General features: G+C 38.4%; 1 protein-coding gene and 1 non-coding gene across 2 annotated transcripts; one reads left to right on the top strand and one right to left on the bottom strand.

Moving 5' to 3' along the window:
- Positions 1–242: 242 nt before the first annotated feature.
- On the bottom strand, positions 243–12448 carry LOC106701660 (placental prolactin-related protein 3). Its single transcript, XM_070366698.1, has 5 exons — positions 12394–12448; positions 5840–6021; positions 3529–3636; positions 1064–1243; positions 243–434 (listed from the first exon to the last, which is right to left on the bottom strand). Exons 1-5 carry the CDS (start codon positions 12446–12448, stop codon positions 243–245), a joined length of 717 nt encoding a protein of 238 aa, XP_070222799.1.
- LOC138986745 (U6 spliceosomal RNA) lies at positions 8003–8113 on the top strand. The gene has a single exon (XR_011463423.1). It is a non-coding gene; the product is annotated as a U6 spliceosomal RNA (small nuclear RNA).
- Positions 12449–17564: the final 5116 nt, after the last annotated feature.

The following is a 17564-nucleotide window of genomic DNA, read 5'->3' on the forward strand; positions in this document are numbered from 1 at the left end:
TAGGAGCTTCATTCTCTCAATTGTCGGGGTCGATTTCCTTTTGATTTTCTATTAAATGAAGATAAGAAATGTTAAGGAATTGCCCTCTTAGATTTTGACACCTCTACAGAGTCTGTGTTTATTTTTTTAAGAGGAGACCCATTTCACAGAGCATGCATTAAAAAGCTATAAATTTCCAAGAAGCTTGCTGGGTGGAATATATCATCGTGACCACCTCAGAGCTGGATGGGATGGATGTGGATTTAGCACGTGTTGGTGATTCGGCACGCCAGGATCTTGGTGTACATGTCAAGTTTACGTGAATCCCTATACAGGCACATGAACAGCTTGTAAAATGCAGAATGACGCACATCTTCATCGTTGGACACCAGGGATGCGAGTCCTGACCAGTAAATGCGAGCCTTGAATATTGTCCGTATTACTGGATAAATAACCTGAATACCCAAAAAATAATGAGTTCTTATGTGTTTTATTAGTATTTGCATATCTTTTTCCTTATAATTATCAAATTAAGATTTGGAGAAGACATATGAATATAAAACACTCTAGATATGGATTTTGAAGCCAGCCTATGAGAAAACTCTTAGGAATCTAAAATGTAGAAACATAACTCAAGATTAGTTTTAACTTTCCCTTTTCTTCCTTCCGACTCTCATCTTTTGATTTGAGGAGAACAGAAAAAGAAGACAAGTGGAACTTCAATAGCATATGTCCTGGGTTACTTTGAAGAAAATGCTGATCTTGGAAATTCTGTTCTCTAGTTCTCTTACTCTTGAAAATATTTCAACCACCTGTGCCAAGGAAGAGGCAAGCTTTTGGTGGAATTGTGTGCAATGCAGGGTAGGTTGCACATGTCAAAAACTGCAGTGAAATTCTGATTCCTTTACAGTAGAATCTATCACTATGAATGACTAGGCTCCTGCTTTATGTAGTAGCAGTCTAGAATATACAAGTCATGAACCTTTTTCTTACAAAAAGATATATTTCAAAACACCATGCGCATTACAGAGGTGACCTCTTTCATTCATGAACAAAGCAAGAAAGCCCTCTGCAGGATGCTCACCTGGCTGAATTGCCTCTCTATGAATGCTTGAAGTTCTTCTATTTTTCTCATGTTCTCTTTGGCACTTGATAGGATAGTATCTGAGACTTCTTTCATACTCTGCAGGTCCTTGACTAGAAGATACAGAGGTCTATGCCAGGAGTACAGTAACATGAGTATCCACTTACTAAGGTCTTCATTCTAAGCAACCAGAAGAAACAATCTGATTAAAATAAACATAATTCAGTGGTTTTGGTAACATGTGATCTTTGCTCAGAGCAGCTGACCTAGAAAACTCTTGGTTATTCCTATGTGCATGCAGAGATTTTTGAAGGTAGTAAAAGTTGCAAAAGTATAAAATGTAAGCTATTAGTTCACACTATGCTGAATTATTAAAAATCTAGGTTATTTTAGGAACTAATTCTTCTAATGCATTCTAATTTATGAAGAATTTTCTTTTTTCTTCTGAAATTCTACCACCACTCAGTGAGTTCTTTTATGTTTGTATATTTGCGTGAGAGAATCTAAGCATTTACGCAAGTCAGTATATGCCTGCAGTGCCTGACCCAGGAAAGAGGGATTCCACCTGTGCCCACATCATTGTCACCCAGCGATTCATTCGTATTAATGAATCAGATGAGTCCTTCGTATTGATTTTTGATTGATAATTTGTTTCATGATATTAAAACAAAGAGACAAGGAAGAAGACATGACATTCCTAAACAGGCTTCTCTCCTCAGCTGATCCCACACCACCCGCCTGCTGACATCAGAAGAGTCTGTTTTGTTGACATGTGTCCGGGGAGAAAATGGCACAGCATTGTCTTTAGTAACAGCATCAGTGGGATTCACAGTGGAGGGTCCCCCCTAGTGAAAGGTTGTTGTTGAATCACGCGAATACACCAGGATTCTTGGCCCCCGGAGGAGAAGAATTCAATCCGGGGCCAGAGACGAGGCTTGATCGCTCAGAGCTTTTGTGTAGTAAAGTTTTATTAAAGTATAAAGGAGATAGAGAAAGCTTCTGACATAGGCATCAGAAGGGGGCAGAAAGAGTACCCGCTTGTTAGTGTTAATAATGAGGTTATATAATCCAAAGAATGTCTGGAGGTTGTAAAGACCTCCTCCGACCTACTCCCATAATTTACATTTTAAGATAACACTGTCCTCAGACAAGATACATCCTTGTAAAGACCAGGTATACTCCCATAATTAACATTTTAAAATAACAGAAGGTTGAATCCAAAGACTGTCCTTAGGCAGGATACATTATTGGTATATAATCCTAAGGAATGTGGAGAAAGAAAAAAAGTTTGTCCTTTTTTCCTCCTTGAGAATTCCAGACCCCTCTCTCTTTGGGGACCCCTAGACTCCCTATCAACCTGCCTAGGAACTGACTCTCTCACTAGTTCACCACTACTAGCAGAATTGAGCCTGAAAATCCCGGGGGCTGAAGATCTCTAGTTAATATGCTTGATTTCTTTACAGCCATGAACTGTTTTACTGGTAAAGAACAGAGAACTGAGTAGGATTAAATATAGTAATGCACATAAAGTGCTGAGTAAAATGTATGGCCATGTAGTAACTCTCGATAATCTTTAAATTTAAGCTTATTGAACAATCCCTCCTCTTCCTCCTCTTGGACCTTTTTCCTTTACTTGATCACCCTCATTATTAATGAGTTTAACAGAGGAAAAGAATGCTGGTATCATTAAGAAAGTTGTAAAGACAGAAGATAGTATTTTAAGGGGGGATGCATGTGAAAATATTTTAAATAATGTTAGGACAAAAGATAATGCAGGAAATCAGAAAGGAGAGATTATAATGGTGAAAATTTGGAGCTGCCATAAATGATTGAGGCTTGATATGTAAATTGTGTTGTCCTCAGAACAGAGGCAATTGTTGTGGCCATGAGAAGGAAAGCAATGTTTTATAGGCCATTGTGGGGGAGACTTACAAATTAAAAATAAAACGTGACAGAAGAGTCATTGAGAATGACGAATGAAGGAGGTATCAGAGAAGTAGAAGCAGAATCAGGAGAGCCTTGAAAGGCAGATGTGGTGGCTTGGGTGGTGCAGTATAGGACTTCCAAGTAGGAGTCACTAGTAACAGGGAGTACTCAAAACTGGGTGTGTTTCTTACATATTCATGAATTTTGCAATCTTATATTTTACACATGGAAATTCCCATTCATTTCCTGTTTTTGTACAGTATAATAGCTGCAATCCTGTGTCTGATGCATTGGTTGAGCTAAAGTTGTCTACATGGACAATTTATGGATCTGTTATTTATGTTGCTACTACCGATTTTTAGTCATCCCTTGATTTTGCTCATGCTTCATCAACTGCATAATATAATTTCTCTTCAATTGCTTACAGTTCCTCCACCTTTTTCTGCATGTACAGTTACCATTCCCTCTAATATTACGAAGCCTGGTAAGCTATATACTTTCTCATTTGATCTGGTGAAAAACCCAGGTGAAAGACTCACGTTCATCCTTAGGGCTTTTTCTCTTTCTTGGGGAGTATGGAGGGAATTGGTGTGGCAGCTTTTCGTGGCATTGATAGTGTATGGTTGGTTCTGGGCATATTTTTCATCCTGAAAGTGATCAGGCAATTAGTTAGGGCTGTTGGGCATTCGGTAGATGAAACCATTACCAGAACATTAACATGTTTAACAGCCTTGCAATTTTTTTTTTTTTTTTTTATGAGGGGAATCACAAAATTTGAAAATCATTCTTTTCATACTGTTTCTATACATTGTCTCTATAAAAATGATTTTACATCTAACTTTTCTAAGTTCAACCTTTTCCCTTCTATTGCCTTCTTCAATTTTATTATCTTCTTTTTTTTTTACTTTTTAGTATTTGAACCAAATATAGTACTTTTGTACCAATACTTGGTGCTTCCCAGATGACAGTAGTGGTAAAGAACATTCCTGCCAATGCAGAAGATATAAGAAGACTCAAGTTTGATCCCTAGGTGAGGAGCATCCCTTGCAAGAGGGCACAGCAGCCTACTCCAGTATTCTTGCCTGGCAAATCCCATGAACAGAGGAGCCTGTTGGGCTACAGTCAGTAGGGTTGCAAAGAGTTGGACACAACTGATGTGACTTAGAATGCACGCATGCACCTATATTTAACCATTTAATCTCTTGTTTACTGTGGGTTAGAGCCAATATATTTCCTTGCAAGGAGTTATAAATTATGACTCTGACTTATCTCTGATCCGCACACAAAAAGCTTAGTGTTCATCCCAGGTGCAGAATACAATGCTGTTTATGGTGACAAAATGGTACAGCGGAAAAACATGGCATAAAGTTATAGGAAATACTAAGCAATGGACTGAGAATAATAAGACTAGAGAAATCTAGCTAACACATTGATAGAGAAAAAGTAATCTTTAGCGAAAGTTATGAACATTTCAAGAGATTACTTGGAAGAGTTTTTTAAAAAATGGACAGTCAAAAATGGAGGATGAAAAAAACTAGTGAGTAAAAAGAACTACATGAATTTAATAGAAACCTTTAACACCGCCTTTTATTAGCTGTCTGCTCAACTGTGTGCTCCTTGATTGACCTAAAAGAATTAACATACAACTTTCAAATACTTTCCTCAGAAAGAGAATAATTGTTTCCAATTGTAAATTCCCTTTCTATTGCAGCTCTAAAGCTATTCACTGCAAATCTTAAAATAATAATTTGTAGTCTTAATAAAACTACCATTATTTGATTCTGTGACCGGGATTCAGCTTTGTTTAACATGTTCCATCTTTCCAGTTCACTGCAGAGCACTTCTCAGTTATTGGCTATTTACTCTGAGCCTGGAGAAGAAAGCCCAGAGAGACACTGAAGGACCAGAAAATCAACACGCTTCCTTTCCCCCAGTCCCACCTAAAAGTGCTTTGTGTCAGGTAGTATTGTGGGCTGAATGTATGTTCTTCAAGTTCATATGTTAGACACCTAACTGCCAAAGTGTTGTGTTTTGAAAAGGGTTCCAACTTTTTGGGATCCCATGGACTGTAGCCCACCAGACTCCTCTGTCCATGGGATTTCTCAGGCAAGATTACTAGAGTGGCTTGCAGTTCCCTTCTCCAGGGAATCTTCCAGACCCAGGGATAGAACCCAGGTCTCTTACATTGAGGGCAGATTCTTTACCATCTGAGCCACCAGGGAAGCCCATTAATGTTAACTGAGCTCTTAGGGTGAAACACTGATCCAATAGGTTTAGTGTCTTCATGAAGCGAAACACCAGAGAATTACCTCTGTGTTTCTGTGTCTTTTCCTCTATCTCTCTTCCCCACCCCCACCCTGTGTGAGGACGAACAGAGAATCCAGCATGGGAGGAAAGAGTTCTTACCAGAACCTCACCTTGCTGGCCCCCTGATCTGGGACTTCTAGCCCCCAGAATTGTGAGCAAATAAAATTCTGTTGTTTATTCCACTGAGTCTATTGTATTCTTTTATGGCATTCTTGGCTGACAAATACAAAAATCATTTATTTTAAAAATTTACAAAAGAAAATGAATGAAAGGAAAATGAAAAAGTTATTGCATTTCTAAGGAATCATAGGGATTTCACAAAACTAGTCCTTTTTTCGATTTCCACATCTTATGAGCTGATGGCTTCTTTGACCTAGACACTGTGTTATTTGAATTTTGGCTGATGCAGCCTTCTTGTTGAAAGGACACTATAGCCCAACACTTATGCAAAGGGTCCATCTGGGAGGCTGGAGGGCTACACACCGTGGGGTCGCAAGAGTCGGACATGACTTAGCAACTAAACCACCACCACACAGTACTTACAAACTCATGGAACATTATGGTGGTATGGTTAACGATATCATGTGACAGCCTGGAGGCATTGAGAAACAGGTGTGTAAGGGATTCCAGGGGGATGTCAAACACGTCAGGACAGCAGGACGGGCATGAGTTGCCTTGGCACAGGAGCAGATTTGACATGACCATCAGCAGGAGCAGGCAGGAACCTGTTTAAATAAAAACATGAACCGTTCTGAGATGATCTAGTCACCTGAGTTTATCAAATCCATCCGGTGAAGGGAAGGCTTCTCTTTCCCTGTTGCTCTGAGCAGGAGTTGGTGCTATAGTAGCCGGGATGGGGAAGAAGGATCGCATTCTGTGTCACTTTAAATGGATGATAATATTTGCACAGATAGAGAGTTGGAGAAGTAGGTTACTCCCTGTAATTTTGTATTTCTCCCAGAAGTACTTCTGTGCTCTGCAAACATTTGGAACTTAATTCTGAGCCAGAGTGTTTAGGCCATTTTTTTAAGACTGTTTAGTGTTGGGACTCTGCAGACTCTGGCAACAAGGCCCTCTAGGAGTTTGTAATTTTTCACTCTACATTGACTAATGCTTGCATTTTAGACACTGAAATGACAAGAAAAGTCCAGTTGATCTGTGTGGTTTACCATCACACTGGGGTAAGAGTAAACACATGACTGACTGATCGCTACTTTTGAGTACAAAGAGAATACCAAGAGAAAAAGGATACTGTACCTTGAATCTGCTCACTCACCTTAGTAACCCCATGCATGTCTTTGATAATTTCCCAAAAGCTTTAAAACATCTTAAAATTTGTGTTTCACAGGAACCCTGTGAGATAGACTTAATCTTCACTATGATCATCAAGTTATGTTAATGAAGATGTGATGACTTGGAGAGGGCAAGTAATTTTCCCCAGGTCCCATTATTAGCAGATGCAGGTCACTGGGCACCAGTACACTCATCTGTTCACTTCCTGATGTCACATCACACATGCCTGTGGCCCTCGGTCTGCATGTGTGTAACCAGGACCACATCAGGAGCTGTGATGACTCTGCTTAAAGAGAAAAATATTTTGTCTTTGACTGCAAAACAGCAGTGACCCTAGAACACTGGTTTTATCCACTTCTTCTGCTCTGTCTATAAAACACTCACTGTTACAGTCTTTGACAATTATCAGTGTGGGGGCCTGGTTCTCCTGGCTAGCCTTTCTTCTAGGCACCTTGACAGCTCTTCTACTTTTATTCATCTTTAATCCTCTCGTTACATTTGTTTCTTCGAGAAAGTAGCAAATAAATCTCCAAATGGTAATACAACAATATTACCTGGTCAGCATCCAGGACAACATCATCGACTCTGCAAACAAGGCCTGCCGTTTCCTGACTTTGACTCTTTAGGGACAAAATTTATCTGTCTGGTCGGGGGTACATCCTGACAACCCAAGGGGCTTAGTTTTTGAACCATCTCCAAGCATCTCCTCTTTGATAATAGAACTAGACTTCATGCTTCCATGATGTATGTAATATTTCAGAAATTATTCCTGGCCCTACCTTTGGCCAACAGAAGCATAAAATCATAGACTCTTGCAAGTGCGATTTTAATATTACTTTTCCTGTGTGTCCTTTGTATGCAAACAGAATTTAAGACTGAAATGAGCAAGAATTGAGATTGGACAAGAGAACTAATAAAATAGAGATTTTATCCTCCTGAATGAGATCTGAACATGATTCTTTTTCCAATTTACCAGAACAGTGGTAATTTAATTAAGGATAACATATCAGCATTTATTAGGTTTTCTCTGCTCTTAGTTAGTTTAAAGGGGCATAGTATCTAAGACAAAATGGTTAGTTAAAATTAGGTAATGAAAATAAAAGAGGAGATTCTCAAAGGAAGACATATAAGTTGGAGAAATTTGGAACTATATCTCTCATCAACTAAAGATCTTATTGTGACAGGCTAGGAGAATAATAGCTTGTATAACATAGATGTATTTGTGTGCATATATTTATGAGCATGTATACATGTGTTATGCATAAAAATATGTTTAATTCATTCATGGAACTTTGAACCTTAAAAATTCAATTTTATAAGAGCTGGTAAATATAACAGAATACCCACATTCCTAATGTAATTGATCATTTATTGGTAGATGACTATATATTTTATTCTATTAAAATGTTATTCATGTGTTTGCTTTGGTAGCACATATATTAAAAAATTGGAATAATACTGAAAAGATTAGCATGGTCCCTACCCAAGGATGACACACAAATTTGTGAAGCCTTCCATATTTTTCTGTAACAACTTTGAGGGATGGGATGGGAAGGACGGCAGGAAGGAGGTTAAAGAGCGAGGAGACATAGGTATACCTATGGCTGATTCATGTTGATGTTTGCCGGAAAGCAGTACAGTATTGTAAAGCAATTCCCCTTCAATTAAACATCAATAAACTTAATTATTAAAACTGTTATTGGCGATCATATAACAGGTTCATATATCCATTGTATGACTAAAGACTATCTGACTGGAAACTGATGGTGTCAATTATCATTGGTTAGTGATTCATTAACTTTATAATTGAATGAGAAAAGTAAACTCACAAACACTACTGTCTGTGATTCAGTGTCATAGCAAGCTATAATACTTGTCTGCGTTCGCTTTTAGGTGGTATAGCGCCCAAACTTTGAAACTGAGGCTGTTCCCAGAAGCGCACAGTCGTGAGTCCTGCCCAGGGTTTTTGTTCCTGATGCTGGAGGCTTCCGTTCGCTGGTCACTAAGGCCGAAATTTTCTCTGCTGAGCATTCTCTGGGTCTACGACGTGCACAAGTCTTTATATTTTGGTTTTCTAATTTCATTCTCTTATTCTTTTGATCAGACTACCAAGTCCCTTTACGATTTATTTTCAGACCCTTTTGTGCTTTGATCTTTCTGATACTCATTAGTGTATTTGCTTCCATGTCTATCTCTCTGAGTAGTTTTCAGCATCTACATAAACCCTACCCTATTCTCTTACCGTCTGAATGTTGGCGTTTAGCATCAGCATATTTTTATGAACTTCATTTTCCTTCTGGTGCAGTTTCTGGTACACAGCTTAAGCTGGTTGGCTCCCATCTGGCTTGTTCCTGTTTTCTCCAAAAAATTAGAGAACTCTGCTTTCTTTCTAGGCAGTACTGCCCCTTCTTTTGCTACCATTGCTAATTTTCCATGATATCACTTCCTGCCATATAAGCTTTGTCTTTCTCAATCTACTGTAACTAGAGTACCATGTGCCTCTATGTTGGTATTACTATTTTAAATAAATATCAACCTAGTATAGCACAGAATTAAAGGGAAGAAAATTACAGTAGTATTAGTAATAATACATTCCCCCAAATTATAATCCAGTAATGCTCCCAGTTTTAAATGACTTTCTATGCGTGTATTGTTGAGGTCCCGTACTCATTTTTCCATACTAGGTGTTTCAATTTTGAAAAAGAATGTAGAAAACAATGGAGTGGAAAATTCTGAAAATCACCTTGGATTTTAGATGCCTCAAGATTAAGTATATAATTATTAGTTTTTATAATTAGTAGGGTATTCTTAGCACATATAACTCAGTGTCGGGTAATTGCTATTGAGTAAAGGATGTATACTGTGAACTGCAACCACCCAACAAGTGGTTGGAGATAAAGAATGCAATGCCAGGAAGAAACAGGCTTTTGTTCTGGAAGGAAAACCTTACAGGGTCTGTCATGTACAGTCTACTCTTCAGATTTTTCAAAACACTTACTCTTCCTTTGCTCATTTAATAATTTGGAGTGTTTTGATTTCTTTTCCTACTGAGTTGCATGAGTCTCTTATATATACTTGGATATGAAGCCCTTACCAAATATGTGATTTGCAATTTTTTTTTTCATTCCATAGGTTGTCATTTCATTTTACTGATGGCTTCTTTTACTATGCAGAAGGTTTTGAGTTTGATGTGGCCTCACTAGTTTATTTTTGCAGTTCTTGCCTTTGCTTTTGATGACTGACTTGTTTGAGCTGCTTGTAGTTTGGAAAGCAATCCTGTATCGGTTGTTTTATTTGCTATTATCTTCTTCCATTCTTACCAAAACACACAGACTGGCTGAGTGGATACAAAAACAAGACCCATATATATGCTGTCTACAAGAAACCCACTTCAGTCCTAGAGACACATACAAACTGAAAGTGAGAGGATGGAAAAAGATATTCCATGCAAATGGAGAAAAAAAAGAAAGCCAGATTGGGAATTCTCATATCAGAAAAAATAGACCTTAAAATCAAAACAATTATAAGAGATAAAGCAGGACACTACCAAATGATCAAGGGACCAGTCCAAGAAAAAGACATAACAATTTTAACTATTTATGTACCCTACATAAGAGCACCTCAATACATAAGGTAAACACTAACTGACATTAAAAGGGAATTTGACAGTAACACAATAGTAGTAGGCATGTTAACACCACACCTATACCAGTGGACAGGTCAACAAAATAGAAAAGTAGTAAGGAAACATAAGCCTAAAAGTCAATGTTAGAGCAAACAGACCTAATTGATATCTTCAGCACATTCCATCCAAACGCAGAAGAATAGACTTTCTTCTCAAGTGCACACAGAACATTTTCCAAATCTTGGGTCACAAATCAAATCTCAGTAAATTTAAGGAAATTGAAATTATTTCAAGCATTTTCTCTGACTGCAACACTGTGAACTAGATATCGATAATAGAAAAAAATAAAATTAAAGAACACAAACACATGGTGATTAAACAAAAAGTTTCTAAATAATGAACAAGTTACTGAAGAAATAAGGGAAATCAAAACATTCCTAGAAGCAAAGAACAATGAAAATATGATGATCTAAAACCTATAGGATGCAACAAAAGCAATTCTAAGACGGAAGTTTATAGTAATAGAAATCCTCCCTCAAGAAACACATAAATAGATAACCTAACTTTGCATATCTTTAACTCTTTTAAAATTTCTCTTATCAATGTCTTAAAGAATTTCTATAAAATTGTTCAACACCTTGCTTAAGGTTATTTCTAAGTGTTTTATCTTTTTTTGATGCAATAGTAAATAGGATTATTTTATTTATTCCATTTTCTGATAGCTTGTTGTTGATATATAGGTAGGCAACTGAGTTTCATATATTGGAATATAGTAAACATAATGTATGCTACATCTTTAAAGAATAGACACTTTCCCATAAATAAGACATACAGATGATTTAGAGGTATATGACAAGCTGCTCAGCATCAGTAATAATCAAATGAAATGCGGCTCAAAAGCACAAGAGATATCACCTCATACCCCTTTGAAAGTCTAGTACCAAAAATGTAAGAAATGACAGATGTTATTGAGGATGTGGAGAAAAAGGAGTGCTTATGCACTGTTGGTAGGGATGGATACCGGTGCAACTCCAATGGAAACATACTGTGGAGGTTCCTCAAGAAATTTAAAAGAGAATAGTTATGTGATCCCTTATCCCACTTCTGGATATATAGTCAAAGGAAATGAAATCATTGTCTCAAAGAGAGATCTGTATTCCCATGTTCCTTGCAGCATTATTCACAGTAGCCTTGGTATAGAAACAACAATCTTTCAACAGGTGAATGGATTAAAACTATCTGATGTGACATATATAGGTAAATATTATTTAGCCATTAGAAAAAGAAAGAAATCCTTCCATTTGTGACAACATGGATGAAACTGGAGGGCATTACGCTAAGTGAACTAAGTCAGAGAAAGACAAATACCATATGATCTCAATTATAAGCAGTTAAAAAAAAAAAAAAAAAGATGGAACTCAGAGTAGAAAAATGTTTGCCAAAGACTGGAGGGTAGGACAAATAGGGAGAGATTTTTAAAGGTTACATATTTTCATGTATAAAAAATTAATAAGGTCTGAGGATCTAAGTTTGAGCTTCATGATCTAATCATGAGATCTAATCATGAGATTGAACAAGCTCTGGGAGTTGGTTATGGACAGGGAAGCCTGTGCTGCCACAGTCCCTGGGGTCACAAAGAGTGGGACACCACTGAATGACTGACTGAACTGAAGAGAGTGGAACTTACCTGTGTTCTCCTCAAAAAGCAAAAGTTAAACATGTGTGATGGTAGCAATGTTACTTAATAGAAAGGGAAACTCGTTTCTAATACATGCCCAAATAGGGGTGGACAGGATGACGGAGGGGTAGGTGGAAGTGGGGTACACCTCTCTCCACTGATGCATCAAGAACGTCCAAAGACGCAGCAGTTCTCACAGAAGACCAGGTGAATCCTGGCAGGACTCCCTGACTACTGAGAAGGAACATCCGGATCCACACAGAACTTGGTAGGACAAAGGAAAGAAGGGACAAGGAGGAAGGGGAAAGAAGGAGCAGAGCAAGTGGAACCAGCCTGCACCTGGGGGAGAGGGAGCTGAAGCACAGGGGAGAGATCCCCGCATCCATGGCCATCCACTGGGACTGGGGAGTCATTTGAAGCAGTTGGGGAGTGAACTCACTAATGTGACAGTCTGAACGGAGTGAGAACCACATAGACAAGCCATGCTGCAGCCTCTCATACCTCGGACAGGGTTGTAAGTCCACTGGTGTCCACGGAAGCTGGGAGCTGGAGCCATGGGGATTGCGGAATGATCCCAGGGTGAGGACTCCTGTTGACCGTGGGGAGTCAGCCAGATGGGATGAGATGGGATGGAAGAAATCTGTTGCGTGGAATGCTTCTTAAGGAAAGCCATGAGGCCATAAAAGTAGGGTTCAACTGCCTGTGGAGTAGAGCTATCTCTTTCTCCATGCTGGTACCTGCAGGTTGAGCAATAAAGACTTCAATGAGGGTGGTCCTTGAGTGCCTGATGCACTAAGCAATGGAGAACTTTGAATGTCTACATACCCGACTCTACCCTATTCTTTGTCTAAATTTTGGGTTTTAGCATCGTAATATTTTTATGAACTTAAATTTCTTCTGGTAGAGTTTCTGGTTTCCAAATTAAGCTAATTCCTCACAGCTGGCTCATTCTTGCTGTTTCAAGAAACTTTGACAACCTTCCTTCCTCTCAAGGCAATACTGCCCTTTCCTTTACTACCATTGCTGGCTTCCGATACTTTGACTTCTTGACTAATATATTCTATGTCTTTCTCTATTCACTATAAATTTAGTAGTATGTGTCCCTATGTTGCTATTAATATTTATAATTAATTATTATCCTGATGCAGTAGAGAACCAAAAGGACTACAGTTACAACAGTAGTAATAAATTGCCCCCAAATTATAAACCATTAATGCTCCCATTTAAAACTGATTTTATTTTTTTCCCTTTTTTAAATTTATTTATTTTAATTGGAGGCTAATTACTTTACAATATTGTATTGGTTTTGCCATACGTAAACATGAATCCACCATGGGTGTACACGTGTTCCCAATCCTGAACCCCCCTCCCACCTCCCTCCCCATACCATCCCTCTGGGTCATCCCAGTGCACCAGCCCCAAGCATACTGTACCCTGCATCGAACCTGGACTGGTGATTCCTTTCTTATATGATATTATACATGTTACAATGCCATTCTTCCAAATCATCCCACAGTCTCCCTCTCCCACAAAGTCCAAAACACTGTTCTATACATCTGTATCTCTTTTGCTGTCTTGCATACAGGGTTATCGTTACCATCTTTCTAAATTCCATATATATGTGTTAGTATACTGTATTGGTGTTTTTCTTTCTGGCTTACTTCACCCTGTATCTATATATTATTGAGGTCTCTTAGCTAATTTTCCTTACTAGGTGGCTCAATTTTGAAATGAAACATAGAAAACAATGGAGTGGTAAACTTGGGAAATTACCTTCCTTTTGATATGCTTCATTAGTAAGGATGCAAATATTAGTTCCCCTCCCCACATTGGGGCTGTTCTTAGTATATATTATAGCTCACTGTGGGATGATTGTTATTGACTGAAGAATGTACTCAGTGAACTGTAATTGTCAAACATTGAGTGGAAATGAAGAAAGTAATGCCAGGAAGGCACAGGCTTTTGTTGTTCTCGAAGGAAAACCTTGCTGTGTCTCTCATCTACAGTCTAATCTTCAGATTTAGTGAAACTGTTCCTTTTCTTATGCTCCATTAAAAATTTGGATTATTTGTGGTTTTTTGCCTTGAGATTTTTGGATATTAAGCCCTTATCAAATATATGATTTGAAAATATCTGCTGTCAATCTGTAAATTGCCATTTGATTTTGCTGATGTTCCTTTATTTGGAGTTTGATGTGGTCCCACTTGTAGGTTTTGCCATTGTTGCCTTTGCTTTTGGTGTGAAACCCAAAAACTCATTGCAAAGACTGATGGCAAGAAGATTACCTCGATGTTTTCTTCTAGGGGTTTAATCGCTTAAAGTCTTTTGTTCAACTTTTTAATCCCTTTTTAGTTGATTTTTGTGTATGGTAAAAGACAGGGGCACAGATTCATTTTTTCAAAGGACTATCCAGTTTTCCCAGCGCCATTTTGAAAAGCTTGTCCTTTCCCCACTGGATATTCTTGGCTCCTTTTTCATAAGCTAACCGACAATATATGGGTGTGCGTTTCTTTCTAGCTTCTCTGTTCTGCTCTGTTGAAATTAGAAGAAGATTGCTTCTTGGCAGGAAAGCTCTGACAAACCTAGACAGTGTGTTAAAAGCAAAGACATCACTTTACCGATAGAGGTCTGTATAGTCAAGGCTGTGTTCTTTCCAGTAGTCATGTACACATGTAAGAGCTGGACAGACAATAAAGAAGGCAGAGTGCTGAAGAAGTGATGTTTTTGAACTGTGGTGCTATGGAAGACTCTTGAGAGTCCCTGAGCACCAAGGAGATCAAACCAGTCAATCTTAAAGGAAATCAACCCCATTTACTCTTCAGAAGGACTGATGCTGAAGCTGAAGCTCCCATATTTTGGCCAACTAATGTGAATAGCTGACTCATTGGAAAAGACTCTGATGCTGGGAAAGATTGAAGACAGAAGAAAAAGAGGCTGGCAGAGGATGAGATGGTTGGATGCCATCACCAATTCAATGAGCATGAACTTGGGCAAATTCTAGGAGATGGTAAGGGACAGGGAAGTCTGATGTGTTGCAGGCTGTGGAGTCACAAAGAGACAGACAGGACCCGGCAACTGAACAACAACAACAACAGTTTTATACAAGTTGTAGATTTTTTTTTTTCTGTTTTGTGAAAAATGACTTGGAATTTTGAAAGAGACTGCAGTGAATATGTAGATAGCTGTGGGTAGTATGGATGTATTAAAAATGTTAATTCTTCCAGTCCATAAATATGAAATATGTTTCCTTTTGTGTCTTTTAAACATTTATTTCATGAGTGTCTTGAATGTTTTCATACATAGATCTTTCAACACCCTGCTTAAATATATTTCTAAGTATTTTATTTTTCGATGCAATTGTAATGGATTATTTGTATTTCTGTAATTTGTTTTGATGTATGGATAGGTAACTGAGTTTTATATATTCAAATACAGTATACAAAATGCATGCTATTTTTTACAGAATAAGCAATTTTCCCCCCAAATAAGACATACAGAATGCCCGGGAAGTATATGACAAGATGCTCAACATCACTATCAGGGAAGTGAAATCAAAAGTACAACATACACCACCTCGTTCCTGTTTAAATGGCTTTTACCAAAAAATAAGAAATAAGTGTGGTTGAGGATGTGTAGAAAATGGAGGTCTTAATGGATTATTGGTAGGAATATATATTGGTGCAACTCCCATGGAATACCTTCTGGAAGTTTCTCACAAAATTCCATAAACAACTGTCATGCACCCATTAATCCCACTTCTGGATATATATTCATTTCTGCATATATATTCAAAGGAAATGAAATAATTATCTCAAAGAGAAATCTGCACTCCCATGTTCATTGCATCAATATTCACAGTAGCCTAGACAACCTATTATGGGAACAGTCTAAATATCTGTCAGCAGGTAAAGTGATTACAACAATGTGATGTGTTATATATATATGTGTGTGTGTAAGTGTGTGTGTGTGTGTATTGTATTTACCCATTAAAACAAAATCCTCCATTTGTGGCAGCATAGATGAAATTGGAGGGCCTAATGCCAAGTGAAACAAGTTACTGTGTGATCTCAATTGTAAGGAATCTAAAAAGAAAAAAAAAGTGGAACTCAGAAACAGCGTAGGTAGTGATTGCCAGGGCTTGGAGAGTGGGGGAAATAGGGACGGGTTTGTAAAAGGTTATACATTTTAACATATGAAAATTATAAGGTCTGAGGATCTAATGAATAGCATGATGACTAACTGATAAAATTGTGTTGTATAATTGGTGCTAAGAGAGTGGTCACGTATGGATGTGAGAGTTGGACTGTGAAGAAAGCTGAGTGCCAAAGAATTGATGCTTTTGAACTGTGGTGTTGGAGAAGACTCCTGAGAGTCCCTTGGACTGCAAGGAGATCCAACCAGTCCATTCTGAAGGAGATCAGCCCTGGGTGTTCCTTGGAAGGAATGATGCTAAAGCTGAAACTCCAGTACTTTGGCCACCTCATGCGAAGAGTTGACTGATTGGAAAAGACTCTGATGCTGGGAAGGATTGGGGGCAGGAGCAAACAGGGATGACAGAGGATGAGATGGCTGGATGGCATCACCGACTCGATGGACATGAGTTTGAGTGAACTCTGGGAGATAGTGATGGACAGGGAGGCCTGGCATGCTGCAATCCATAGGGTCATAAAGAGTCGGACACAACTGAGTGACTGAACTGAACTGAACTGAAGAGACTGGAACTTACCTGTGTTCTCTTCAAAAAATAAAAGGTAAACATGTCAGATGACAGTATGTGACTTATTAATACACAGGGAAAATCTTTTCTAATACATATGTAAATGAGGGTCAGCACTATTTCAGAAGGGTAGGTCGAAATGGCAATGTACTGGAGTGGGCTGCCATTTCCTCCTCCAGAGGAGCTTCCTGACTGAGGGATTGAACCATCTCCTATGTCACCTGCATTGCAGGCATATTCTTTAGCTGCTGAGCCATCAGGGAAGTCCTAACAAAATTGCCATATATCCTAAAAATTCTACTATAGGGCATATACCCTGAGAAAACAATGGTTCAAAAAGACATGTGTACCCAAAATTCATTGCAACAGTGTTTACAATAGCCAGGACATGGAAGCAATCTAGATATGCATTGAGAGAGGAATGGATAAAGAAGGTGTGGTACATCTATACAAGGGAATTTTAATTAACCTTAAAAAGAAGCGAATTTGGGTCACTTGAGCTGAGGTGGATGACCCTACAGCCTGTTATGTAGAATGAAGTAAGTCAGAAAGAGAAAACCAGATACTGTATATTAATGTGTGTACATGGAATCTAGAAAAATGGCACCAGTTAACCTATTTTCAGGGTAGGAAGAGAGACACAGAGAACAGATTTGTGGATACAATGGGGGAAGGAGAGGGCAAGTTGAATTGAGAGAGTAGCGTTGACACATAGTACATTACCATATGTAAAATGTTAATAGATGCCAGTGGGAAGTGGCTGTGTGACACAGGAAGCTTACCCAGTGCTCTGTGACAACCTGGAGAAGTGGGATGGGGTGCAGGTGGGGGGATTCAAGAGGGAGGGGATACATGTATACTTATGGCTGATTCACATCGTTGTACAGCAGAAACCAACACATTGCGAAGAAATTATACTCCAATTAAAAATAAATTTTAAAAAATACATACATAT

This window comes from Bos mutus, unplaced genomic scaffold, assembly GCF_027580195.1.
Source record: "Bos mutus isolate GX-2022 unplaced genomic scaffold, NWIPB_WYAK_1.1 CTG1127, whole genome shotgun sequence".
Lineage (NCBI taxonomy): Eukaryota > Metazoa > Chordata > Mammalia > Artiodactyla > Bovidae > Bos > Bos mutus.